The sequence below is a fragment of the Leucoraja erinacea genome, chromosome 29 (genome assembly GCF_028641065.1).
Source record: "Leucoraja erinacea ecotype New England chromosome 29, Leri_hhj_1, whole genome shotgun sequence".
Lineage (NCBI taxonomy): Eukaryota > Metazoa > Chordata > Chondrichthyes > Rajiformes > Rajidae > Leucoraja > Leucoraja erinaceus.
Window position 1 is genome coordinate 14,829,204 of NC_073405.1, and position 23,457 is coordinate 14,852,660.

The 23,457-nt window shown below is 48.7% G+C and overlaps 1 protein-coding gene across 6 annotated transcripts; it reads left to right on the forward strand.

Moving 5' to 3' along the window:
* The first annotated feature begins 993 nt into the window (after positions 1 to 993).
* Positions 994 to 23,058, forward strand: LOC129711216 (lipoprotein lipase-like). 6 transcript variants are annotated; one of them, XM_055658699.1, is made up of 10 exons: positions 1,001 to 1,206; positions 4,256 to 4,443; positions 6,959 to 7,138; positions 7,227 to 7,338; positions 9,875 to 10,108; positions 11,682 to 11,924; positions 12,456 to 12,576; positions 18,058 to 18,297; positions 21,291 to 21,392; positions 22,844 to 23,055. In XM_055658699.1, the coding sequence occupies exons 1-10, from the start codon at positions 1,092 to 1,094 to the stop codon at positions 22,863 to 22,865; spliced, it is 1,557 nt and encodes a 518-aa protein (XP_055514674.1). In that variant the 5' UTR covers positions 1,001 to 1,091; the 3' UTR covers positions 22,866 to 23,055. The 6 variants fall into 6 exon arrangements, with proteins under 6 accessions (XP_055514677.1, XP_055514676.1, XP_055514674.1 ...); XM_055658700.1 differs by having other exon boundaries at positions 1,031 to 1,249; XM_055658703.1 differs by lacking the exon at positions 1,001 to 1,206 and adding an exon at positions 1,238 to 1,370 and having other exon boundaries at positions 22,844 to 23,054.
* The last annotated feature ends 399 nt before the right edge of the window (positions 23,059 to 23,457 follow it).

Here is a 23,457-nt window from a genome sequence, read left to right on the forward strand (position 1 = left end):
CGGTGACCATCCTCTTCGGGCCAGTGCAGGGGTGCGAGCGGATGGCCAGCGTAGACCACTGGCAGCAACGTTACCCCACCCACGTGGCCGATGTGGCCCTGGTGTGCCGGCAGCTGTCGGAGCGATGGCTAAAGGTCACTGCCCGCCCTCCCCTCCCTCTACAACGCTCCCCCCCCCCCCCCCCCGTCACTCAATCCCCATCCACGTGCCTTGATGTATCAGCAGCTGTCCGAGCACCACCTGTGGGTGTAGAGCCCCAACCCCCGATCCCCTCCCTCTCCCCCACCCGGGAGAGAGGGAGGGGAGGTGGGTGGGAGTGGGGAAGTGGGCGACGGGGAGAGAGGGAGAACAGTTGACTGTAAACTATCACAGCTGGAATCTTGCTTTGCTTTACTGTGCGGTCCCTCTGCTGATGCGGAATACCTCCCTACTGGACTCCTCGGTCAGTGGGGTTTTCCACTGGTCTGGCAATGAGCAGATGACCAAGTTCCAGATGGCTTGCACCATGGCAGACGTCTTCTCCGCTGCCTTCTTTGGCAGAGAATTCCACAGATTCACAACTCTCTGGGTGAAAAGGGTTTTCCTCGTCTCAGTCATAAATGGCCTACCCTTTATTCTGCTTCCTCTTATGGCCCCTGATTCTGGACTCCCCCAACATGGGAAACATTTTTCCTACATCTAGCCTGTCTAATCCCTTAAGAATTTTATATGTTTCTATAAGAAAAATCCCCTCTCATCTAAATTCCAGTTGATTGGAGTGGGTAAGATTGACGGGGGAGTTTGGATTAAATACGTCCAATTCAGAGCGGGCAGGTGGGTTGGGGTGTTCGGGTGGGGGCTCGGGAGCTACCAGTGAGGATCGAGTTATAGAAGCCGGAACGGGTACAATGTCTGGAGACTTACCCCGGGACCTTACATGCCCTGTTCCGGCTGCGATCCGATTGAAAGCGTCTGGTTGCTGAGAGACCAACCCCGTCCTCGCCAATCAGATGTCTCGACAGTTACTTAAAGGCTGAGATTGTGCATTTATTGTCAGTGGCCGGTTGAGGCTCCGACAGATATTCACTGATCCCGGTCGCAGGGGGCTCGCCATGCGCTGCCCGCACCCCCTGCCTCTCCGCCCTCTCTCTCTGCCCTTCGCTCTGCTCCTGGGCTCCGCGCTGCTGCCAGGCTTTGTCGGCAATGCGAGGGGAAGCAATGCAACAGGTGCGTGGCCGAGGGGGTGTCGGAAAACGAGCGAAAGGAGCAGGTGCGAGCGATCATAGAAAGAAGTGGAAAGGCGAGAGGGATAGTGATTTGAGTCGCGGTGGGAGTGAGTGGGCACAGGGAGAGAGGGAGCGCGGAGTTGCTGTGAGTGAGCGAGTCTGAAAGTAGGTTAAAGTTGTGCTGCCTTGCTGGGGGTTTAAGAGGCTTTGTGTAAAGACTGGGTTTTACTCTCAGCGCTGGGCTGCCTGCGGTCCCGGACTGAGCCGCCCACGTCCCGCGGCGCCGCTGACCAGAGAGTCCGGTGCTGACGGTCTGTCGCTGCCGCCGGCCGGGGCTGTGGTTTTCATCCTTTGTCTGAAGACGAGGAGCAGGGAACCCCGAACGCGGGGCTGTGACGGCGGAGAGCGGCTCCGGGTGAGGGGGGAGGGGAGGGAGACTCGTTGACCGGGGCTGCGACCTGCTCTTTCACAGTCCGGCGCGATACCCAGCACACAAGAGCCTGCAGATGCTACAATCTGGAGCAACAACAAAGTGTTGCAAGATCCCAGCGGGTCAGGCAGCATCTGTGGGGGGAATTGGATAGTCTACGTTTCGGTTCAGTCTGAAGAAGGTCCCGACCCGACAGTTGCCCATTCACTGCCCTCCACGGATGCTGCCTGACCCGCTGGGTTCCACAGGCAGTTTTGTTTTGTTGCTCTTCCCGGGAGTGTTATCTCTGGAATGCGAGATTCCTAGAAGCTTCCTAGAAGGCCGAGGGTATGATGGAAGACTAAGGTATGATGGAAGTGGCTGAGTATGGGTCACGGTGTGGGTGGTGGGTGGGTTGGTGGCGTTGGGTGAGTGCGATGATGGGTGGATGTTGTGGGGTTGTTGGCATCGAGGTGGGTTGTTGCGGAGCGGCTGGTGTGGGTCTCTGCTGCAGCAACCATTGAACAGGGCGGCGGGAGGACTCCGGACCCACAGTCGCTGAACCTAGTGGCCATCGTGTATGTCCCTTCCCTAAACCCACTTGCTGCACCGAGCTGGTCCCAGTCCCGGGCTGCTGGTGACTTTCATTGTCAGGGCGATGTTGATCTGGAGGGGAAGTCGTTTCCAGATACGTGGTCGCTTTGTCCACATTCATTCACAGTCCCCCCCCCACCCCCACCACACCCCCAGGATGTCCTTCTGAAAGCCTCTTTGCAGTCCATTGCATAGATGCAATGCCTATTGGCTTAGATAGGACATCTTGGTCGGCATGGACGAGTCGGGCCGAACGCCTGTTTTCCGTGTTTTCCGACTCTATTTCACCGTCTCCTTTGAACCTGCTGCCCCACGACTGCACGAAGTGGAGGAGGCACTGGAGTTTTGCAAGGACATGAGAAGGAGTGCACCAACTCACCATGACCCCATCCAGCCGCCGCATCAGGTATATTCTATCCCCCTCTGTGGAAGAGTATGGGTCCTGTGCTGGCTGCAACTGCCATCTCCAACCCCACGGACCTGGAGTGGCGATAACATTCATCCTTAATCCTAAAGGGACCATCTAGGAGAAGACGTGTTAATCATGCTGTACATCAGCTGGTGCGTAATGTACATGCCGTGGTGGCAAGTATTGATGTGTTTGTTATTGACCAGTGTTTTGTGGGGCTCCAGTGCACTGGCGGATCAGCTTTGTATTCGGAGGGTTCAGTGTTTGGATCTGTTGACGATTGTAGAATGTTATATTTGGTGTTAATGGGCTGACTACCAGGAAACCACGGGTGGTTTTCAAGTGGACAAATGCTTTGCGTGGTCGGTGCTGGAGCCTTGGGTTTTTATAATTTATATGAATGACCTGGATGAAAGCGTTGCCGCTAAATTTGATGACATGGGTAGGAAAGTAATTTGTGAAGAAGACACAAGTAGGAGGAGGATATGAGGAGGTTCAGTGGGTGGGTCATTATCTGAAAAATTGGGTGGCAAGTGGAAATTGTGCAGCTGCCCATTTTAACAAGAGGCAAAGTATCCAACAGGTGAGAGGTTGCAGAGATCTTTGTGTCTTCATGCTTGCATTGCAAAAGCTTAATGCAAGCACATGTAGTTAGCAAAGTTAACAGTTTGTTAAGCCGTTTTGGCTTCCATCACAGTGAGGGGGTGCCTGGAGATTCACTGTGATTGATGTTTGTGTTAAACTGTGTTTATTGTGTGTTGTGTTACTTTATTTTCTGTCATGACTGCAAGGTACCCAATTTCGTTCAAACTAAATAGTTTGAATGACAATAAAGGATATTTACCTTACTTGTGAGGGGAATTGAAAGTAAAATTAAGGAGACAACGTGCTAGAGTAACTCAATGGGTCAGGCAGCATCTCTGGAGAACATGGATGGGTGATGTTTTGGGTCCGAACTTTTCAGTCCTGACCCAAAACGTCCAGTTCAATAAATTAACTCCAGCATCTTCCCCACCACATGTCAAGCTAACTGGTCTATAATTCTCTACTTTCTCTCTCTCCTTTCTTTGTGTGTTTATGTACATTAGATGATATTTGGTCAAAAGATTAATGGCAGTGGTGTATAATAGTGGCACAGAAGAGGACTTTTAGATAGGCACATGCAAATGCAAAGAATGGAGGGATATGGATCACATTCAGGTAAAGAAGATTAGTTTAACCTGCCATCATATTCAAAGCACCGTGTGGTCCAAAAAATTCTACAATGTGTACTGTTCTTTATTTAGAGGGATATGGGTCCAACATGGGCAATTGAGACTAGTGTGTATTGGCATAGTGTTTGGCATGGGCAAGTTCTGTTCTGTATGGCTATGAATCCCTGCCTTTGGACTGCATTGAATGTGGATATAAGGTAAAATTGGATGGAGGAGATTTGACCGGGGCACCATCATCATTGAAGGTATCCAGACATCTTTAAGAAATTCTGCTGGGTGTAATGTCTCTGATTTAATACTTCGCTTGTGCCCCAAAATGTCCTTCACCTTGTCTCTTTCGGAGTGGATTTATTGCCATGTAATTGGTCAGAATTGGCTATGTGTTTGCCACAAGCTAATCTACTTCTTCCGCTCTAACCCACAGAAGGTACCCTTGAGCTCCAGACCAATGAGATTGAAGACCTAAACCGTATTAAAACCCGGTTCTCGCTACGGCGTCCCTCTGCCCCTTCGGAGGATGAATGCTACGTCATAGCGGGACACATGGACTCTCTGGCCAAATGCAACTTCAACACAAGCAGCAAGACCTTCCTCATTATCCATGGGTGGAGTGTGAGTGCTTCAAACTGGGGGTATAATGCCCATGTTAGTACCTGACAGTAGAAGCTCGTACAGCACTGAACAATGAATACACAGAGTCTTTCAGCCAGTGCAGAGGAATCAAGAACCAAAGGGCATAGATTTAAGATGGGAGGAGAAAGATTTGATTAGAACTTGAGGGGCAGTGTAGTGGGTAAATGGAATGAGCTGCCAGAGGAAGTAGTTGAGGCAGGTACTATTATCAACATTTAAAAGACATTTAGACAGGTACATGGATAGGAAATGATTAGAAGGATAAGGGCCAAATCGGGGCAAGTGGGGCGAGCGTAGATGGGGCATCTTGGTCAGCATGGGAAGTTGGGCCAAAGGGCCTGTTTCCGTGCTGTATGACTATGACATGCCCGAGGCCCTGTCGCACCAGCAGCCTGATGCCTGTAAAGGGTTAGATTAAGGGGTGGTCACGTTGAGGGGGTACGATGGAGAGAAATTATTTCCTACAGTGGTGGAGTTCAGAACAATAACTGGCATCTCCTCACAATGTCGCCTAGCAATGTGTCTGAGCATTGTCAAACAATGCTTCACCATGGGCAGCAGGCATTCAGGAAACTCAGCGAGTGGCCGATGAACGGGCTAGATATCGAGGAGCGTTGGGGGGGGGGGGGGGGGGGGGAGATGGAAGTGATGCAGACCCTGGGGCCACTGTGCAAGGCATGGCTGCAGTAATGAAGATTAGTTTAGAGCTACAGCATGGAACCAGACCCTTCAGTCCACCGAGTCCACACTAACCAGCGATCACCCATAAAGTAGTGTTATTCAACACACTACGGACAATGTACAGAAGCCAATTAAGCTACAAACCTGTGCATCTTTGGAATGTGGGAGGAAGCCGGAGCACCCGGAGAAATCCCATGCGGTCACAGAGAGAACGTACGAACTCCGTATACACCCATAGTCAGGATTGAACTCGAGTCTCAGGTGCTGTAAGGGAGCAACTCTACAGTTGCTCCACGGTGCTGCCCTGACTGTGTGATAAGTCAGGGCTCACATCAAGATAATCCTGGCTGTCTCCTGGGTTCAAAACAGTTCTTCTAATCCTCAAATGCCTTGTGATGCCAGGAGCCACTTCGCCCATTGCAGGTCAATGGGTCTCAACGCTATCCCCAAAGTCGTGACGTGTCTGATTCAAATGCAAGCCTCAGGGTGAGCCTGATAGAGCTTAGTGAGGGTGGAGTGTTCTTGGTTTGGAGCCAGGTAGGTGAATGGAGGGAGGATACGGTGATGTAAATGAACAGGCTTATGGGAGGAACAGGCACATATCCCGGGGATATGAATTGTTGCACAGATTTCAGCACATTCACCAATCCTTTCAGACTGATTATTTATTCTGGAAGGGAAGAGACATTCAATCACTCATTTCATGATCTTGATGCCAAGCTTTACAGGTTTGATACACTCCTGAAGTGCAGTCCGTGTGTTATTAAGGGAAGTCAGGCAGTCCTTTAGTTGACACCATTTCTTCAATCACTAGTGCATATTGCTTGACGTGGTATTTGATGCCTCATGTTGACAGGACACACAGGGCCAGCCCTCCCCCTTCTCCAGAGAGAAGATAAGCCTTTATTTAATATTTTGGCTCTGGAGGAGCCTTCGATAGGACAGCTCCAATTTGGCTCTGCACCTTTGTGCTAAAGTGTCTGGACTGGGACAGAAGGCCTATCTTTGGACTCGATCTTCAAACAGTCATAGAACAGACATAGAAACAGTACCTTCGCCCCAACTCAGTACCTTTGTCCCAACTCGCCCCAGTACCTTGCCAACCAACATGCCCTGTCTAAGCTAGTTTAATTTGCTTGTGTTTGGCAATATCCCCCTAAATCTTCCCTGTCCATCAGGTGATTCTCTGAGTTAAAGAGGGGACAAGGGTTTTTTTTCAAGATGATTCCAAAGTACAAAGTCCCCAGTTCAAGATGTTCACATAAAATCTTTCACATTCCTCTCTGAAACATTCTTGAAAACTTTACTCAAAAACATCTGGGGTACTGGCCACGATTGTCACTTAGAATGCATTGACTTTGACAAAAGTTAGGCTGGTGCATCCGAGGAGGTTACAAGGAGTAGAATGAGGAATCGCACTGGAAGAAGCCTGTGAAGAGGGAGTGTCACCGGATGAGGGAAAGGGAGGGGTGGGCCACAGAGTGAGGAAGGGCAAGGGCGGTCACCAAGTGTGGGGAATACGGAAGGGTCACTGAGTGAGGGGAGGGTCACTGGGTGAGGCGATGAGGATCATTAAGTGAGTGGAGGGAAGGATGAGGGAAGGATCACTGAATGAGAGGACTGTTACTGAGGGAACAATGAGGGAAGAGAGACGATGGGTGGAGAGAGGCCTGAGATGAGCAGTGATCAAAGCCGATCTCCGGGAGATGACGGCACTCAGCCCGATAAGGAGGGTGAGACCAAGGGGGAGGGGGGGGAGACTGTCTCCCACCTCTATCAGACAGAGTTTGATCCCTAGCTTGTACATTTTCAGGTGAGTGGAATGTTTGAGAGCTGGATTGGAAAGTTGGTCGTCGCCCTGTACCAGAGGGAGCCTGATTCCAATGTCTTCGTTGTGGATTGGCTTAACCGCGCTCACCAGCATTATCCAATCGCAGCCCAGAATACTCAGCTGGCTGGTCAAGACATTGCCAAGCTCATCAACTGGCTGGAGGTGAGGAGTTAAAATGCCAGCTGTTGCCATGGGAACCTTCCTCGGGAATCCTTCTTAATCCAAAGGCATTCTTTTGTGCATTTTATAGAAACGAGTGAGAATTCCAGCTGGCAAGATGCACCTGATTGGATATAGCCTGGGAGCACATGTGGCTGGCTTTGCAGGGAGTCACGCAGCCAACAAAATTGGCAGGATTACAGGTAATTCTCCAGAAACTGTTAACATTTGCATTGGTTCGTTAACACAGACTGAAAAGAAATGTAGGAATTTACTCCACGGCAAGTCCCTTGTAACCATTGTGATGGGTCTCTTGAGATAATGGAGTTGATGAGGATTATATGGTAGATTTGGTGAATTTAGACTTCCATAAAACTTGTGATCAGGTGCCACATGACAGGGTTATCAGCAAAGTAGCAGCACTTGGTACGGCAGGGACATTGGCTAAGTGACATAGTATGGTGAATGGTTATTTTTCAAATTGAAAGTGATGTGTACCAAGGGGTTTATGTCGGGGCCATTGCTGATGAACTGGACTCGAAGGGCAAGGGCAAAACTTGGCAATACTGAGAACAGTAACCAGATAGGTTGTAGCAGGATACAGACAGGTCGGTGGGATGTAGCAGAATCTTGGCAGATAAAGTTTACTTCGGAGAAATGTGAGGTGATGCAGTTTAGTCGGAAGAATGAGGAGGAACAAGATAGATAAAGGGCACTGATTAAACTGGGTGCAGGAGTAGGAGGCTGGGGGTCCATGTACACAGGTCAGTGAATGTCTCCGGGCACTCAAGATAAAATCTTCTATCACTAAACTCAGCACTGTATCTTACCAATAGAGGGACAGAGTGTAAACAAGGTTCACAATGTTAATTCCTGGGATGGCGGGACTGCCATATGTTGAAAGAATGGAACAATTAGGCACGCTAGAGGCAGGAAACATGTTCCCAATGTTAGGGGAGTCCAGAACCAAGGGCCACAGTTTTGGAGTAAGGGGTAGGCCATTTAGAAAGGAGATGAGGAAAAACATTTTCACCCAGAGTTGTGAATCTGGAATTCTCTGCCTCAAAAGGCAGTGGAGGCAGATTCTCTGGATGCTTTCAATAGAGAGTTAGATAGAGCTCTTAACAAAAGCGGAGTCAAGGAATATAGGGAGAAGGCAGGAACGGGGTTCTAATTATGGATGATCAGCTGTGATTACAGTGAATGGCAGTGCTGGCTCGAAGGTCCAAATGGCGTACTCCTGCACCTTTTGTCTATTGTCTATAAATACAACAAAGGTTGTGCTGAATGTGGACTGTGTGATTCTGTTGCCTACAATAGCTGTTCTTTCTTTGGTTAAAGTACTCCATGGCACCTTCTCCAGATCCATGTTGAATTATGTTTAAGAATATTTCTGAGCTACTTACAGCTGTTATATGTTTGCTCAGTCATGGTAACGACCTCTGACCCAGAAATACTTGGTGTTTACGGCTGTTGTGCTACTGTAAGCTGACACCCGTCTTTGTTTCATCTCGCTAATAGTTGTTGAAAGATGTTCTGCTTTCAACATCCTTTGCAACATTCACCATTCAAGTGTTCCAATAAGATTGCATGTGCTGACATTTGTGCTGTCTAAACTGCCTCATAAATTATTGCGTTTCAGTATAAAATGGGACAGTTCCAACTCCAATAACTTTCTAAATAAGTGGTGCAGTGCAGTGAGTGAGATGGTTCAGTTGGTCACACGTGGTCCTCACTGGTCCTGTTGTCCTACGGCTTAGCCCTGCTGAAATTTCTGTTCTGTATAGCCGACCCAACTCGTCATCGGTTTCAACTTCTCCTTAAATGGAGCCTCTTCCTGCGTCAGGGATGCTGTGCTCACCTCCCTATCCGGGCTTCAACAACTCTGTGTGCTTTCCACCCTTTGTTGCTGTGGTTGGGATCTCATCGTGCTGCCTGGTTTAATCTCCTTAACGTCCTCTTGTTGTGGGCAACTTGCTGTTTCTTCGTCTCTTCTGCAATGAACATCTGTCCATGGTGCCCCTGAGAACAACAAATTCCACTGTGTATTTCTTTCCATTCTTTTTGCATTTTTAATGCTTGGATTGGGTGGGTGATACAGGTGTCACAGGCATAAACCCTTCTTCTCCAACTGTGCACTGACCTCCCCCATACTGCTTTCACCCACGTGCTGTGCCCAGCCCAAGCACCCACACTCGCAGCCCACTGTCCCGTGTCTGTGGTTCTCGAGCAGCCCTCCAAAGGCTCATCTCAAAGCGCCCGGCATCCTGAGGCCACGGAAGAGCAGAAGGGTAAAATCCGAAACTAACAAGGATATTGCCTTTGCACCTCATATTTCACTTGGGCAGCCCACAAACTAGCAGTATGACTATTGATTTAGATTTCTCTAATTTCAAGTAATCCTTGCATTCCCTCTTTCTCTGTCCCTCCCTCCCATCCTAGTCATCCTGCTAGTTTCACTGTACGTATCCCTCTGTTATCACCTCCTCCACATCCAAGAATGGACCATTGTGGGCACCTTTCCTTGGTCATTGGTGCCGGCTCTGATCTTTTCATATCTTTAGTTTCCCTCTCCCCTCAATCTCAGTCTGAATTCAACCCGAAACCTCACCTATTCCTTTTCTCCAGAGATGTTGCCTGACCGGCTGAGTTGTTCCAGCATTTTGTGTCTATCTTTGGTGTAAACCAGCATTCGCAGTTCCTTCCTACACAAAATGTTTTTATGTTGGTTGGTCCCAGGTCTGGATCCTGCGGGGCCTGTGTTCGAAGGGGCGGACGCTCAGGACCGGCTCTCTCCTGACGACGCCACATTTGTCGATGTTCTCCACACCTTCACTCGAGAGTCTCTGGGACTGAGCATTGGGATCAGACAGCCCGTGGGCCATGTTGACATCTACCCCAACGGTGGCAGTTTCCAGCCGGGCTGCAACCTACAGGGGGCCGTGAACAACATTGCCATGTACGGCATCTATGGTAAGAGGGAGGTGTAGAGGGCACAGTCACTGGGGGACCTTGTCTGGGGCGAGGACTCGCATCCTGCCCGAAATGTCACCTAACCATGTTCTCCAAAAATGCTGCTTGACCCTCAGAGTTACTCCAACACCTTGTGTCCCTTTCAGTAAACCAGTATCTGCAGTTCTTTGTTTATACAACCCCAAATTAAAGGTACTTATAAAAACACATAATTTAAATCGTTTTTAAATGTATGAAAAATGTATTACCTGCTCATGCACTCTGAAGTAGCCCACCTCTGTTCCTGATGAGTGACAGGTAATATTCACATGGCACAGGTGCCAGGAAATGACCGTTTCCAACAAGAGTGTCAAAATTATTAATGTCACCAAATCCCCACCACCAGCGATCCAGGGTCACTAGTTCATGTTCGTAAATGATAGGAGCAGAATTAGGCCATTCAGCCCATCAAGTATACTCCGCCATTTAATCATGGCTGATCTATTTCTCCCTCCTAACTCCATTCTCCTGCCTTCCCTCCATAACCTCTGATATCCCACTAGAACTTCCTTTGGACCAGTTACAAAATAACATGGTCACACGGGCAGGTCAGAGTCATAGAAACATAGAAAATAGGTGCAGGAGTAGGCTATTTTGGCCCATCAAGACAGCACTGCCATTCAATATGATCATGGCTGATCATCCAAAATCAGTACCCTGTTCCTGCTTTCTCCCCATATCCCTTTATTCCATTAGCCCTAAGAGCTATAATATATCTAACTCTCTCTCGAAAACACTCTCTCTTGAAAACAGTCTGGGGGTCCTGCAGCCAATGACACCCCTAAGCCTCCGTATGGAGAGAAGGCAGGTACGGGATACTGAGTTGATGATCAGCCATGATCATATTGAATGGCGGTGCAGGCTCGAAGGGCCGAATGGCCTACTCCTGCACCTAATTTCTATGTTTCTATGTATCTTCCCCCCCCGCCTCTCCCATCCATATGACACAAATCAGAAGTGGTTTGTGAAGTTTGCCTTTCACCTGAATGAGAAAAGCTCCAACTATTCTCAGAAAGCACAACAGCATCTAGAACAGAGCAGCCTGCGTGATTGAAATCCGAAACATTAATTCCCTCCATCTGTGCACAGTGGCTGCCATGTGCACCGTTTATAATATACACTGCAGTTACTCGTGCAGGCTGCCATAGCAGCACCTCCCAAACCCATGGGAGCAAGAAGGCAGGGGAATACCACCACCAGCAAGTTCCCCTCCAAGTTGCACACTTGGGTGGTGGGGATGAGAGGGGATTGGTCCAATTGTCTCGGCTGAGGAGGCGGGGGTGGAGACGGGATGGGATTAGTTCACTGCAAACCTGCTTGAGGGTGATGGTTGCCAATTGGTCCATTGTCACCCCAGTTGGGAGGGGGAGAGGGAGGTGAGGGACAGGAGGTGATTGGTCCTGTGTCAATTAGGACCGATGACCATCGGGCCAGCGGACACCAGTGGTGCCAAGCGTGGTGGCTGACCGATGGTGATCTGGGGGGAGGTGTAAGGTACGCAGGCCTCCCTCACCTGGTCACTGTCATCCTGCAGCGTTCTCAAAGGCCATGAAGTGCGAGCACGAGCGGTCGATCCACCTCTTCATTGACTCCATACTGCACAAAGATCAGCCGTGCGTTGCCTTTCGCTGCAGCAACCAGCGCGCCTTCCAGAAGGGGGTTTGTCTGAGCTGCCGCAAGAATCGGTGCAACACCCTGGGCTACGACGCAACTCCGGTCCAGACCAGGAAGGCCAGCCAGATGTTCCTGAAGACCAGGGCCGAGATGCCTTTCCGAGGTAGGCCTGGGGAGGGGCTTTTCTCTGAGTTAGACCTTGTTGGGGGCTTGTCCCCGAGATTGGCCGTAGTTAGGTCCCACTCCACGGTAGGCCATGGTAGGATCACAATCCGCCGTAGGCCGTGGTGGGTCTCACTCTGAAAAAGGCCATGTGGTGTCCCACTCTAAGGTAGGTCATGGAGGGATCCCACTCTGCCGTGGTTGTGGCTTCACCCAACAACAGTAATTAGCAACATACAGACAATGTGGCCTGAAGCAATCCACATTAACACTGCTCAGCCACTGTTTTACCTTGGCATAGAACCTGCCTGTACCTTAGAATCTCGGCTCCATGGCGGGGAGCATCCTCTGGCTCCATGGTGTCCACCATTACATGGGTGTGGGAGCCAGTAAATAACCGCTCCCTGGTGACTGTCCCCAAGGGAAGGTTTGACCTTGACCTTGGCTCTGGCCGTGGACCAACCTGGAGAGGCGTTACCCTTGGAGTTGGGAGCACAGACTTATGATTAACCCTGCTTTGCTTTCTTCTCAGTTCACCACTACCAGCTGAAGATTCACTTCTTCGGCAAAACCACCCACTTTGACATCGATCCCACCTTGTCCGTATCCCTTCACGGGACTGAGAATGTCATTGAGGACCTGCACCTTGAAACGTGAGTCGTTCTCCAACCTCCAATAACAATGCTGCCTTCCGCCAGCACCAGGGCTCAGCCCACCTGCAGAGATTCAGATGGGGTTAATGGGGAAAACCTCCATGGTCTTGGGATCAGACACTGGGTGATCTTGTTCTCAGTGCCAGCCAGCCCTGGGCCCAAGCTGACGCCCTAACCTGCTCCAAACGTTGCCCTTCCTCAACAAGACTTCTCAACTGCCGCCGTTATTCTGGCAGTTAAGTCTGCCTTGGTACATCTGGATCCAGGCACTGTCGCTGGTCAGTGAGGGAGCCCGTTCCCCATGAACAGTGCTCCATCCACCTCACCAGGAATTCCATCCACCCTCTGACCAAGAGACCCCCTCCCACTCTAAGTGGCCGCGCCCATTCCACACAACTCCACAACCAACCTCCCTCCCTTCGTCCCCACAACCACCATCCCCTCAGCTCCCATTTAGGCTAACGCTCCCACACCCATTTATAGGAATTAAATGTGCAGGAAGGAACTGCAGATGCTGGTTTACACCAAAGATAGACACAAAATGCTGGAGTAACTCAGCAGTTCAAGCAGCATCTCTGGAGAAAAGGAACAGGTGTCGTTTTGGGTCGAGGCCCTTCTTCAGACTCAAGTTGGCAGATGGAGTATAAAGTGGGATAATGTGAGCTTTTCCATCTTGGAAAGGAGAATGAAGAAACAACATTGGAACATGAAGTGTTAGTGGCAAGTGCAGTAAGTGATGAAGAGGACAAGTAGAATGTTGATCTTTATTGCAAGGGGTGTGGAGTATAAAAGTAGGGAGGCATTGGTTTAATGTTGCAGGGGCTCCGGGTGAGACCACACCTGGAGCATGGTGGAGACACGAGAGACTGCAGCTGCTGGAATTTGTGCAGATAACAAATTGCTGGAAGAATCAGTAAACCAAATAGCATCTGTGGAGTGAAAAGGACCAGTGACATTTTGTGTTGTGACCCATCTACAAGACTGGAGTAGATGGGAGATAGTTGGTCGATAGAGGAGTCTGTCTGAAACAGCCCCGCTAGTTTGTAATGAATTACAGATTTATTATCCCTGAATCTGGAGGTGTGCATTTTCACACTTGTGCCCGAAGGGGGAGGGGAGGAGAGGGTATGAATCCATCTTGATTATGCTGCTGGCCTTGCCGAGGCAGTGTGTGGTATTTATGCAGTCCATGGAAGGGAGGTTGGTTTATGTGATGGTCTGGGCTGTGTCTACAATTCACTGCAATTTCTTGTAGTCTTGGATGCAGTTGTTCCCAAACCAAGCTGGATAAAATGCTTTCTACCGCACATCTGTGGAAGTTGGCTGTTCATTGAATGGCAGGCCAGTTGCTGGAAGACAAACTGTGGTTCCTGTTCTCACAAGTTGGAAGATTGCCTCCTGCTTCTCATGTTACTGAGCTCTGGGTCCTTTGTGATTTGGCAGGAGGCTGGTACACAGCTTACAAAAATAAATCACTTGGAGCTGATCCTTGATTCACAGTGATTTCCTTTAAAGTTCATTTCTTGGATGTGGGTCCTACTGACAGGGCAAGGACATTGCCCATCCCCACGTGCCCTTGTAAAGATGGAGTGAGTGAAGGTGGCAGTAATGGAAGGTGGCATGAACCTCTCCAGTCCTTCTGGTGAATGTCATCTCACAGTGCTTGTGGCGAGGAAGTTCCAGAGTTGAAACAGCCCCGCTAGTTTGTAGTGAATTACAGATTTATTAACAGAATTAATTGCAGATGTTCATTATTTTCAGTCGGCAGAAATTCTTCCTGATGTTTGGCTGAAACCAGCCACGTAACCCTACAGAGAACAGTCGGGAGCGTGAGAGTGGCCACGAGTAACCACCAGTTACTGCGACAGTCTGAAGATGAGCCATTTACTCTGACTGTTTAGTTTCCCATCCCCTAAACATGCCAATATTTTACACTTTGTTTTTTTTTCTTTCTGCCACCTATCTCCCCTCTACACCAGTCTTGTAGAAAGGTCCTGACCTGAAACATCGCCAGTCTATTTCCTTCTACAGATGCAGCCTGACCTGCTGACCAGCAGTTTTTTTTCCCCTGGAGTGCTGCTTTGTGTTTTGGTATCCACGATCAGGGAAGGGTAGGCTTGCATCGTTGGCTGTGCAGAGGTGGTTTACTCGATTGGTTGGTTGCTGGGATGAATGGGGTTGACATGTAAAGAGAGATTGAGCAGGCAAGGCCAAAACTCACTGGAGCAGAGAACAATGAGATATTCTGAGGGGGATTGATGATGTTCTGCCCCTTGTGGGGACCATTAGAATGACAGGTCATAATTTCAGAACACGGGGCTGCCGTTTCAGACCGAGATGAGGATAAATTTCTTCTGAGGGAAGTTATGAATTTGTAGAATACTCTCTAGCGGGCTGTGGAGGTGAAGTCATTTGATGCAAGGGTGGAGACTAATAAGTCAGTGTGTGAGGGTGAAATGGTGGCACAGCCAAGTTCAGTTTAGTTTATTGTCATGTGTTCCGAGATACAGTGAAAACTTTTTGTTACTTGCTAACCAGCCAGCGGAAAGACAATACATTATTACAATCGAGCCATTCACGGTGTGCAGATACATGACAAGGGAATTACACTTAGTGCAAGGTAAAGTCTGATCTTGGTCACCAATGAGGTAGACAGTAGTTCAGGACTGCTCTCTGGTTGTGGTAGGATGGTTCAATTGTCTGATATCCACTGGGAAGAAACTGTCCCTGAATCTGGAGGTGTGCATTTTCACACTTGTGCCCGAAGGGGGAGGGGAGGAGAGGGTATGAATCCATCTCGATTATGCTGCTGGCCTTGCCGAGGCAGTGTGAGGTATTTATGCAGTCCATGGAAGGGAGGTTGGTTTATGTGATGGTCTGGGCTGTGTCTACAATTCACTGCAATTTCTTGTAGTCTTGGATGCAGTTGTTCCCAAACCAAGCTGGATAAAATGCTTTCTACCGCGCATCTGTGGAAGTTTGCTGTTCATTGAATGGCAGGCCAGTCGCTGGAAGACAAACTGTGGTTCCTGTTCTCACAAGTTGGAAGATTGCCTCCTGCTTTGCATGTTACTGAGCTCTGGGTCCCTTGTGATTTGGCAGGAGGCTGGTACACAGCTTACAAAAATAAATCACTTGGAGCTGATCCCTGATTCACAGTGATTTCCTTTTAAGTTCATTTCTTGGATGTGTGTCCTACTGACAGGGCAAGGACATTGCCCATCCCCATGTGCCCTTGTAAAGATGGAATGAGTGAAGGTGGCAGTGATGGAAGGTGGCATGAACCTCTCCAGTCCTTCTGGTGAATGTGATCTCACGGTGCTTGTGGGGAGGGAGTTCCAGAGTTTAGATCCAGTATCTGTGGAGGAATTGTGATGTATTTTCAAATCGGGATGGTATGTGACGTGGAACATATCCTGTAAGTGATGGTATTCCATTGCATCTGTTGTCCTTGTTGCAGATTTGGAAATTGCTGGCGGAGTAGATTGGGTGAGTAACTGCAGTGTGTTCTGTAGATGGTACACATTGCAGCCACTGTTTGCCAGGGTTGGATGATGGTGCCTGGAAGTCTGATTGGACTGCTCTTTGAGTAATAGCAATTTTCTCACAAATGTCACATTGGGTCCTCTCCAAACAAAAATTATAAAAACTGCCTCCAATCAGATATGGGGGTGTATTACAGCCAGATATTACAGTATTGCCGTACAATGGGAGTGTGCTGTTCCTAATGGGAGTGTAGTCAGCTGAGCGTAGTTTCCGACAATATGCTGGGAATGCCCCACAGCTAAACCTCCTGAGCTGCTTCATTGACTCTGGGCAGCAGTCTAAAACCAGCCCATCTGGGGGCAAGATATTCTGCCGGGTCATCAAGGAAATGGAAAATGGAACCGCTCCATTGTACAACTTGGGACAGGCAATCACTAATATAGTTCAAATAGTGCATGTAGGATTTCTCATTGATGAATGAGTCTGAATCCCTTCGACCTCGGTGTGTGTTTTTTCTTCCTGCCCTCCTGGCACAGGTTCTGAAAGCAGATATCCTTGCTGCTCTTCATTCAGAATCTGGACCCTGGTGTCCCCAGCCTAGCCCAGCCCTACTCACTCAGTGGCTCTCGTTGTCCCTGCCCTTGGCTGCAGCTGTCTGAATGGACAGAAGACATTTTGAGTCGACCCTTCTTCAGATTGTGTAGGAAGAAACTGCAGAAGCTGGTTTAAACTGAAGATAGACACAAAAAGCTGGAGTAACTGGGCGGGTCAGGCAGCCTCTCTGGAGAAAAGGAGTAGGTGATGTTTCGTGTCGAGACCCTTCTTCAAGATTGATGTCTTGTGTCCAGACTTGGTAGATGTGTTCTCTGTTGCTCGGTGTGCTGGCTTCCCTATCCAGCTACTGTAGGTGTGAGTGTTCCACAACTTGGCAGAGAATGTGCTACAAGTACTGTGAGTTCCAAATCCCACAGGTCTACTTGGCTTCGGGTGAAATTCCACCATCTGAGCCCATCAGCAAGGTGCAGTGTCTGGAGTGTGACCAGACCCATTCTCACCCACAGGAGGCAGTGTTGTGCCAGTGTGAGACTACTGTTTTCAAGTTTGAAGTAAAGCAGGCGTTGATAATATTGCTCTCTTGTCACAGCAGAAACCACAGTCACAAGCTGACCCTCTGAACTCTGGCAGCACCAGCTCAGAGCAGGTTGGTGGGTGTTGGGTGAGACTTGTGGCTCTGGGCACTAGGACATTCCTCCTCCTTGAAGTTTGCTTCAAGTTCTCAACCCACTGCGATTTCAATGAATTATCAAAGAATTAGGTCAGAATCTGGAGAACTTCAGGATTCCCATCTGCCCCAAACTCTATTCCTGGTTTCAGGAGAAAATGACTCGGTGATGTTTTGGGTCTAAACCAGTCTTTCCTGTTGTGAAGGGTTCCGAACCGAAATGTCACCCATTCCTTTTCTCCACTGAGTTACTCCAGCATTTTGTGTTAATCTTTGATGCCAACCTTTTTGCTCACATTCACTGGTCCATTTTCCCACCTTACGACTTTACCCTATGTCTTAATTATTCAAGTGCCTGAGAGCCCAAGTCCCTGTCGGAATCTGGTCTATGTGAATAGTCCCCATGAGAAAGACTTTCCCCACACTGGGGTTGGCTTCCATCTCAATAGGGGAGTCTGCTGGCATAGCATGTGGCGGGTGAACAACCTTGGCCAGCCTAGTCTGAGAATAAAGATAGACACAAAATGCTGGAGTAACTCAGCAGGACAGGCAGCCTCTCTGGAGAGAGGGAATGGGTGACATTTTGGGTCGAGACCCTTCTTCAGAATGTCCTGTGTGGTTCAGGAAACTCTGTCACCCTCTATGTTCGACCTGCCTGATGCTCACTCTGCCATTTACATTAATCTCCTTCTAACCGGCAGAAGTCCCATAACCTAAGCACTTGACTTCCTTTTGTAAATGCACCAAATCTACTCGGCTCTCTCTTTTGTTAGAGTGGACAGGTTTTCGCCCAACAAGACCCATTCATTCCTGGTGGTAACCGAAGTGGACATTGGGGACCTGCTGCTGATAAAGTTTAGGTGGGAATCGTCCCTAACCTGGAATTCCCTGTGGAAAAGAATGAAGAATTCAATTTCCTGGTACAAGCTGCCTCTCTGGAGCGCCTCGATCAGTTCCGATTCCGATATTCAGTTCCGCAGGATCCGGGTGAAGTCTGGAGAAACACAGAAAAAGTAAGGAGGGGGTGATTGGAACAGAAATGTTCCTGTCAGCTGATTTGGTAGATTTTAATCAATGCAAGAGGCATTCCTCCCTCTCGTAAGGAACAGACGATTATTTATGTTCATGAATGACCCTTCCATCCGTCGAGGAATCTGAAGCCTAATATTGGTGCTGCTTTGGGGATATGAGTAGAACAACTGGGACCCAAAGGCACAGACCCTTGTCCATTGCTCCCCTTTCACCTAACCCATCACTACTCCCTCTCTCCTTGAAAGGAAAGACTGGAAATGACTGATTATTTACTCAAATTCAAGTGGAAAGTTCAGATTGTTCAGATGGAAATTTGCTGGGATTAAACTCCGTTTGCCATTACCCTGCCCAATATTCCATCTGATCTACATCTTTCTGTAGCCTCAGCCAACCTTCCTCACCATCCACAATATCACAAACTTTCCTGACATCTGCAAATTCCCGAACCATATCCCCGACATTCACATCCAAATTGATAACGTGTTTCAGAAAAACCAAGAGCCCTGTGGTACACCACTGATCACAAACTTCAATGAAACATCCTTCCACCGCTACCCTCTGCCTCTAAGCAGCAAGGCAATGTTGGATTCAATTAGCCAACTCGCCTTGGATCCCGTGTGCCTTGTTCTTCTGGACCATCTTATCCTGTTGGATGACCATGGTGGATCAGCAAATTCACTCTTTGTTGCAGTTTCCTCCTCTGTCACCTCCACCCCCCAGTGTATCTCTTCATCCTTAGTGTCCTAAGAATAATATCTGACAACTTCAAGAATTTAATTAATAACCTGGTTTCAACTGCTTCATGTGGGACAGAATTATAGGTGAACAATTCCCCACACTCTTTGTGAAGAAGTTTCATGTCATCTTAATCCTAAATGGATTACCCGTGTTCCTCAGACTGTGACCTGTGCCCTCGATTCCCCAGCCACCAGGAATACTCTTCCAGCCAGTTCCAGCCAATATCCAGTTCTATCGATAAGTACAACTCAAGAACAGGCCCTTCGGCCCACAGTCTGTGCCGAACATGATACATTGACCAACTCTTATCAACCTGGGCATAATCAATTTCCCTACATTCTCTGCTTATCCATATGCTTCTTAAATGCCACTATAATGGCATTTCCGTTGGAAATTTGCAGGTTTGTACGAGACTGTATCCAACTCTAAAACTGCAGTGACTGCCGGTCTACTGGACCGGGTCTCTTTCCATTCCTCAGTCCTGCAGTCCCAGGAGTCCGTCTGGTGAACTTTCACTGAACTCCCAGCAAAGCAAGGATATGCCTCTTCAGATGAGGAGACCAAAGTACACATAGTACTCGAGGTGTGGTCATCAAGACCTTTGTACAGCTGCAGTGAGACATTGCTGCCCTTGTACTCGGATGCTCTCACTCTGAAGGCCAACTTGCCGTTTGCCTCCCTCCTTACTTGTTGCACCTTCAGTGGTGGGTGTACAAGGGCACCCAGATCCCGCTGCACCCCCCCCCCCCCCCCCCCCCCCCCCACTCTATCACCGTTCAGATAATAATCTGCCTTTCAGTTTTTGCCACCAGCATGAATAACCTCATGTTTTATCCTCATTACTCTGCATCTGCCTTGCGTTTTTCATCTGTCCAAATCACTGGTGCCTCTACACATCCTCTTCATAGCTCACCCTCTCACCCAGCTTTGTGTCATCCTCACACCTGGAGGTTATACATCCAGTTGCCTCGCGCAAATAGTGAATATACGGTGGTGGTGTCCCAGCACCGATCCCTGGAGTACCCACTCATCACTGCTCAACACTACAGAAAGTCCCGTGCATTCCGACTCTTTGTTTCCAGTCTGGCAACCAGTCCTCTCTCCATGTCAACACCTTGCCCCAATCCCATGTGCCTTGACGTTGTACCCTACCTCTTCGCTGGGATTTTATAGAACGCTTTCTGATCGCCCAAATGCACCACACCCATTGGCATTCCCTTATCTATTCTGCTGGTTCGAACATATAAAGAATTCCAAAAGATTTACCAAGTATGATTTCCCTTTCACAAATCTATATTGACTGTCCATAATGTCACACTTCTCTGAGTGAACTGCTGCCACACATTTTATATGAGCTCCACCATTTTTTTCAAGCGAGTGAAGAGTGTTTTATTGTCAGATGGAACAATGAAATTCTTACTTGCAGAGGCACAAAATAATATGTAAACATAGTAAATCTGTAAAACATCATCTACCTGTAATTCCATGTTTTCTCTCTATCTTCTCTATCTTCACCTTTAAATTGCGGAGTTCAATTAGGCACCATCCATCCACTGGAACTGTCCTGAAGAACATCGAGTCAGGTGATGAGCATTATGTTCCTGGGTTAGATCCCGGACTCTGCAGTCTGCATCTTGTATTGCAGTGACTGGTCCTAAAACTAACCTTGACTTTGCCCATGGGCTGTGCCACCTGGTGTCCGAGCTGGGTCCTCTCTTGACCTGTCCCAGTGGTCTGTGTCTCCTCTTCCTCTCTATGTTTCCAAACTTTTTGCTGTACCACGGTACACATGACAATACTAAACCTAACCCTAGCTCAGAGGAGCAGGTTCACCCAGCTCAACGTAAAGAAACTCTTAGAGAAGTAGAACCAAGGAACTGCAGATGCTGGTTTATAAAAGAAGACACAAAATGCTGGAGTAACTCAGCAGGTCAGGCAGCATCTCAGGAGAACAGGGATAGATGATGTTTCGGGTAGAGATCCTTCTTCGGACTTATCCTCCTCTAAAGAAACTCTTGACTGGAAGGTTTTATTGGTATGGGACTCTGCTGAAGGCTGTGGAAGGGGTGTGCAGGCAGAGGTGGGCTTGGGCTGGGGAGCCATTAGTTGGAAGATTGGATAATGCCAACATTGACCACTGTCAGGGAAAGTCCCCATGACCGGGACTTGCTGGGCGATAAGTAAACATCTGGGCTTCTGGTCACGACCCATGGTGTAACTGCCTTTATTTCTCCAGGATGGTGTTCTGTTTGAAGGATTCCTCAACTGGGATTGTCCCCTCTCAGGAAGCCATCTTTGTGCGCTGCCCAGCCGGTCGGGAGTCATCACCCACTTCAAGGTAAGCATGAGTACGACCAGCTCCTGATGTTGTGACCCTCCTCCTCGCCCACTTCACAGGCCAGCACCACAGTTGGGGCTACTGGGCATTTCCAAGGTCATTGACAGCTCCCATTTTACAGACTCTGCACTTTGTGACTGGTCCACTTCGATTGTCCAGTTGTCAGGAGCTCAGCAGTCGAATCAGGGCGTCAAGGTTGTAGGCCAGGTAGTGCATTTACCCTCACAGTTCCAGACCCACTTTCAGTTCTGACTTTGATGCTGTCTGTGTGGAGTGGGCACGATCTCTCCATGACTGTGTGAGTTTCACCAGGAGCTCCACTTTCCTCCTCCATCCCAAAGGTATAGGAGTTAATTGTTCATTGTAAATTGGCCCTAGTGTGTACAAGGAATTAAATGGAGGAGTGGATTCATGCTGAGAGCCAACATAGATCACTGGGCTGAATGGCCACTTTCTGTACTGTGAAAGAATATAAAACTCCAAGGGTCAAAGCAGCATTGAAGATCAGCACCAGGGGATGGTTTCTTCCAGAGACTATGGACCAGCTCAGACATATTTCCGAGTCCCAGCTCAAATCACGTGGGTTAGAGTCGTGTCATGTTGCCCTTGCCTTGTGGCAGAAAATGGTGGTGGAAAGGGGTTGGTTTTGGGATGCAGCAGCTCACTAGTTTGCTGGTGTTGTCCAGGAGAGCTTAGCCCAGAATGGCACAAAGGGGGAAACACGAGGGAGACAGGGAATGGGGAACGACAGGAAAGTGGAAAAAAAAAATGGAAGGACAAAAAGAAACAAGTGTGAGATGCAATAAGACTATGGTGCAAAAGAAAGCTAATTGTACTAAAATTCTAACGGCATTCTGCCCCAGTGGAGACTTTGCACAGTTAGGCTGCTGAATCTTCAGCACAAGTAGATCCTCCTCTGAGTTTAAAAAAGTGAGGAAATATCACAGAAAAATCTAAAAATTTAACAGCAAGAGAAGGAGTGGACAGATGTCCCAAAGTCAGGGAATTCCTGAGCCCAGGGGCAGTGATGAGGGTGTGCCACTGAGAACCAGCATGAAGAGCGATCTCTCCACCACTGCCTGTTGGACCTGTGGAATTCCCATCCAATAGGGGACAATTAGTAAATACATTCTGGAAGGAGGTGAACACACTTCTGAACGCCAAAGGGATAAGGGTGGGAGGAGGGTACTGATGTGGGTGATCAGGCATGCTGGTGTTGAATGGTGAAGCAGGCAATTAGCAGTATGTCCCACCTCTATATCCTGTGGTGCTGTGACTGGCCAGACACTGTAAACTGGGCTGGGCTGTAATGCGCTGGGTGGAGCACACTCACTGTCCCAGTGAGGTGGTTTGTGACTACAGGGTGATGTTGCATTGCTGCAGGCATTGGCTGATGTCAGTATCTCCAGGACACACACAGAGTTTCATCTGTTCTTCTTCCTCTATCACAGACCCCATGGTCAGAAACTCTGAGAGATATCTGTGCAAGGATCGACGGGAGCAAACCTCCACAGCAGGAAGCAGCACTGACAAGCTGAGATGGTTCGCACAGCGAGGCCCGCCCACCCCCAGGCCCACGTTTACTTTACGGGATGGTATTTATTTGTATATATTGTAAAATCACTGTAAATACCCTGTACAATAGCTGCATAAACCCAATGAACTTGACTCTTGGATATTGTTTGCATTGTATCAGCAAAATTATCAAGCCTTTTTTTTTAAATGCATTATGGTAGCCAAAGGCATTGACAACTCGTGTTGATCTGCACCCGGATTTCCATTCCCTTGCTGAAACAAGTTTACTCCGTGTTGGTTTCCATCCCCCTCTGATCCAATCCCTCTCCATCCCAGCCTCTCCCAGGCCCAATTCCCCAACCCTATTCTGAAGGTGGAAATTGGCAGATTCTTAATTGGTGAGAGTGTCAAGGGTTATGGGAGAAGGCAGGAGAATGGGGCTGAGAGGGAAAAATAGATCAGCCATGATTGAATGGAGGAGTAGACTCGATGGCCCGAATGGCCTACTTCTGCACCTTTGACATGAACTTATAATTGCCATTCCCATTCA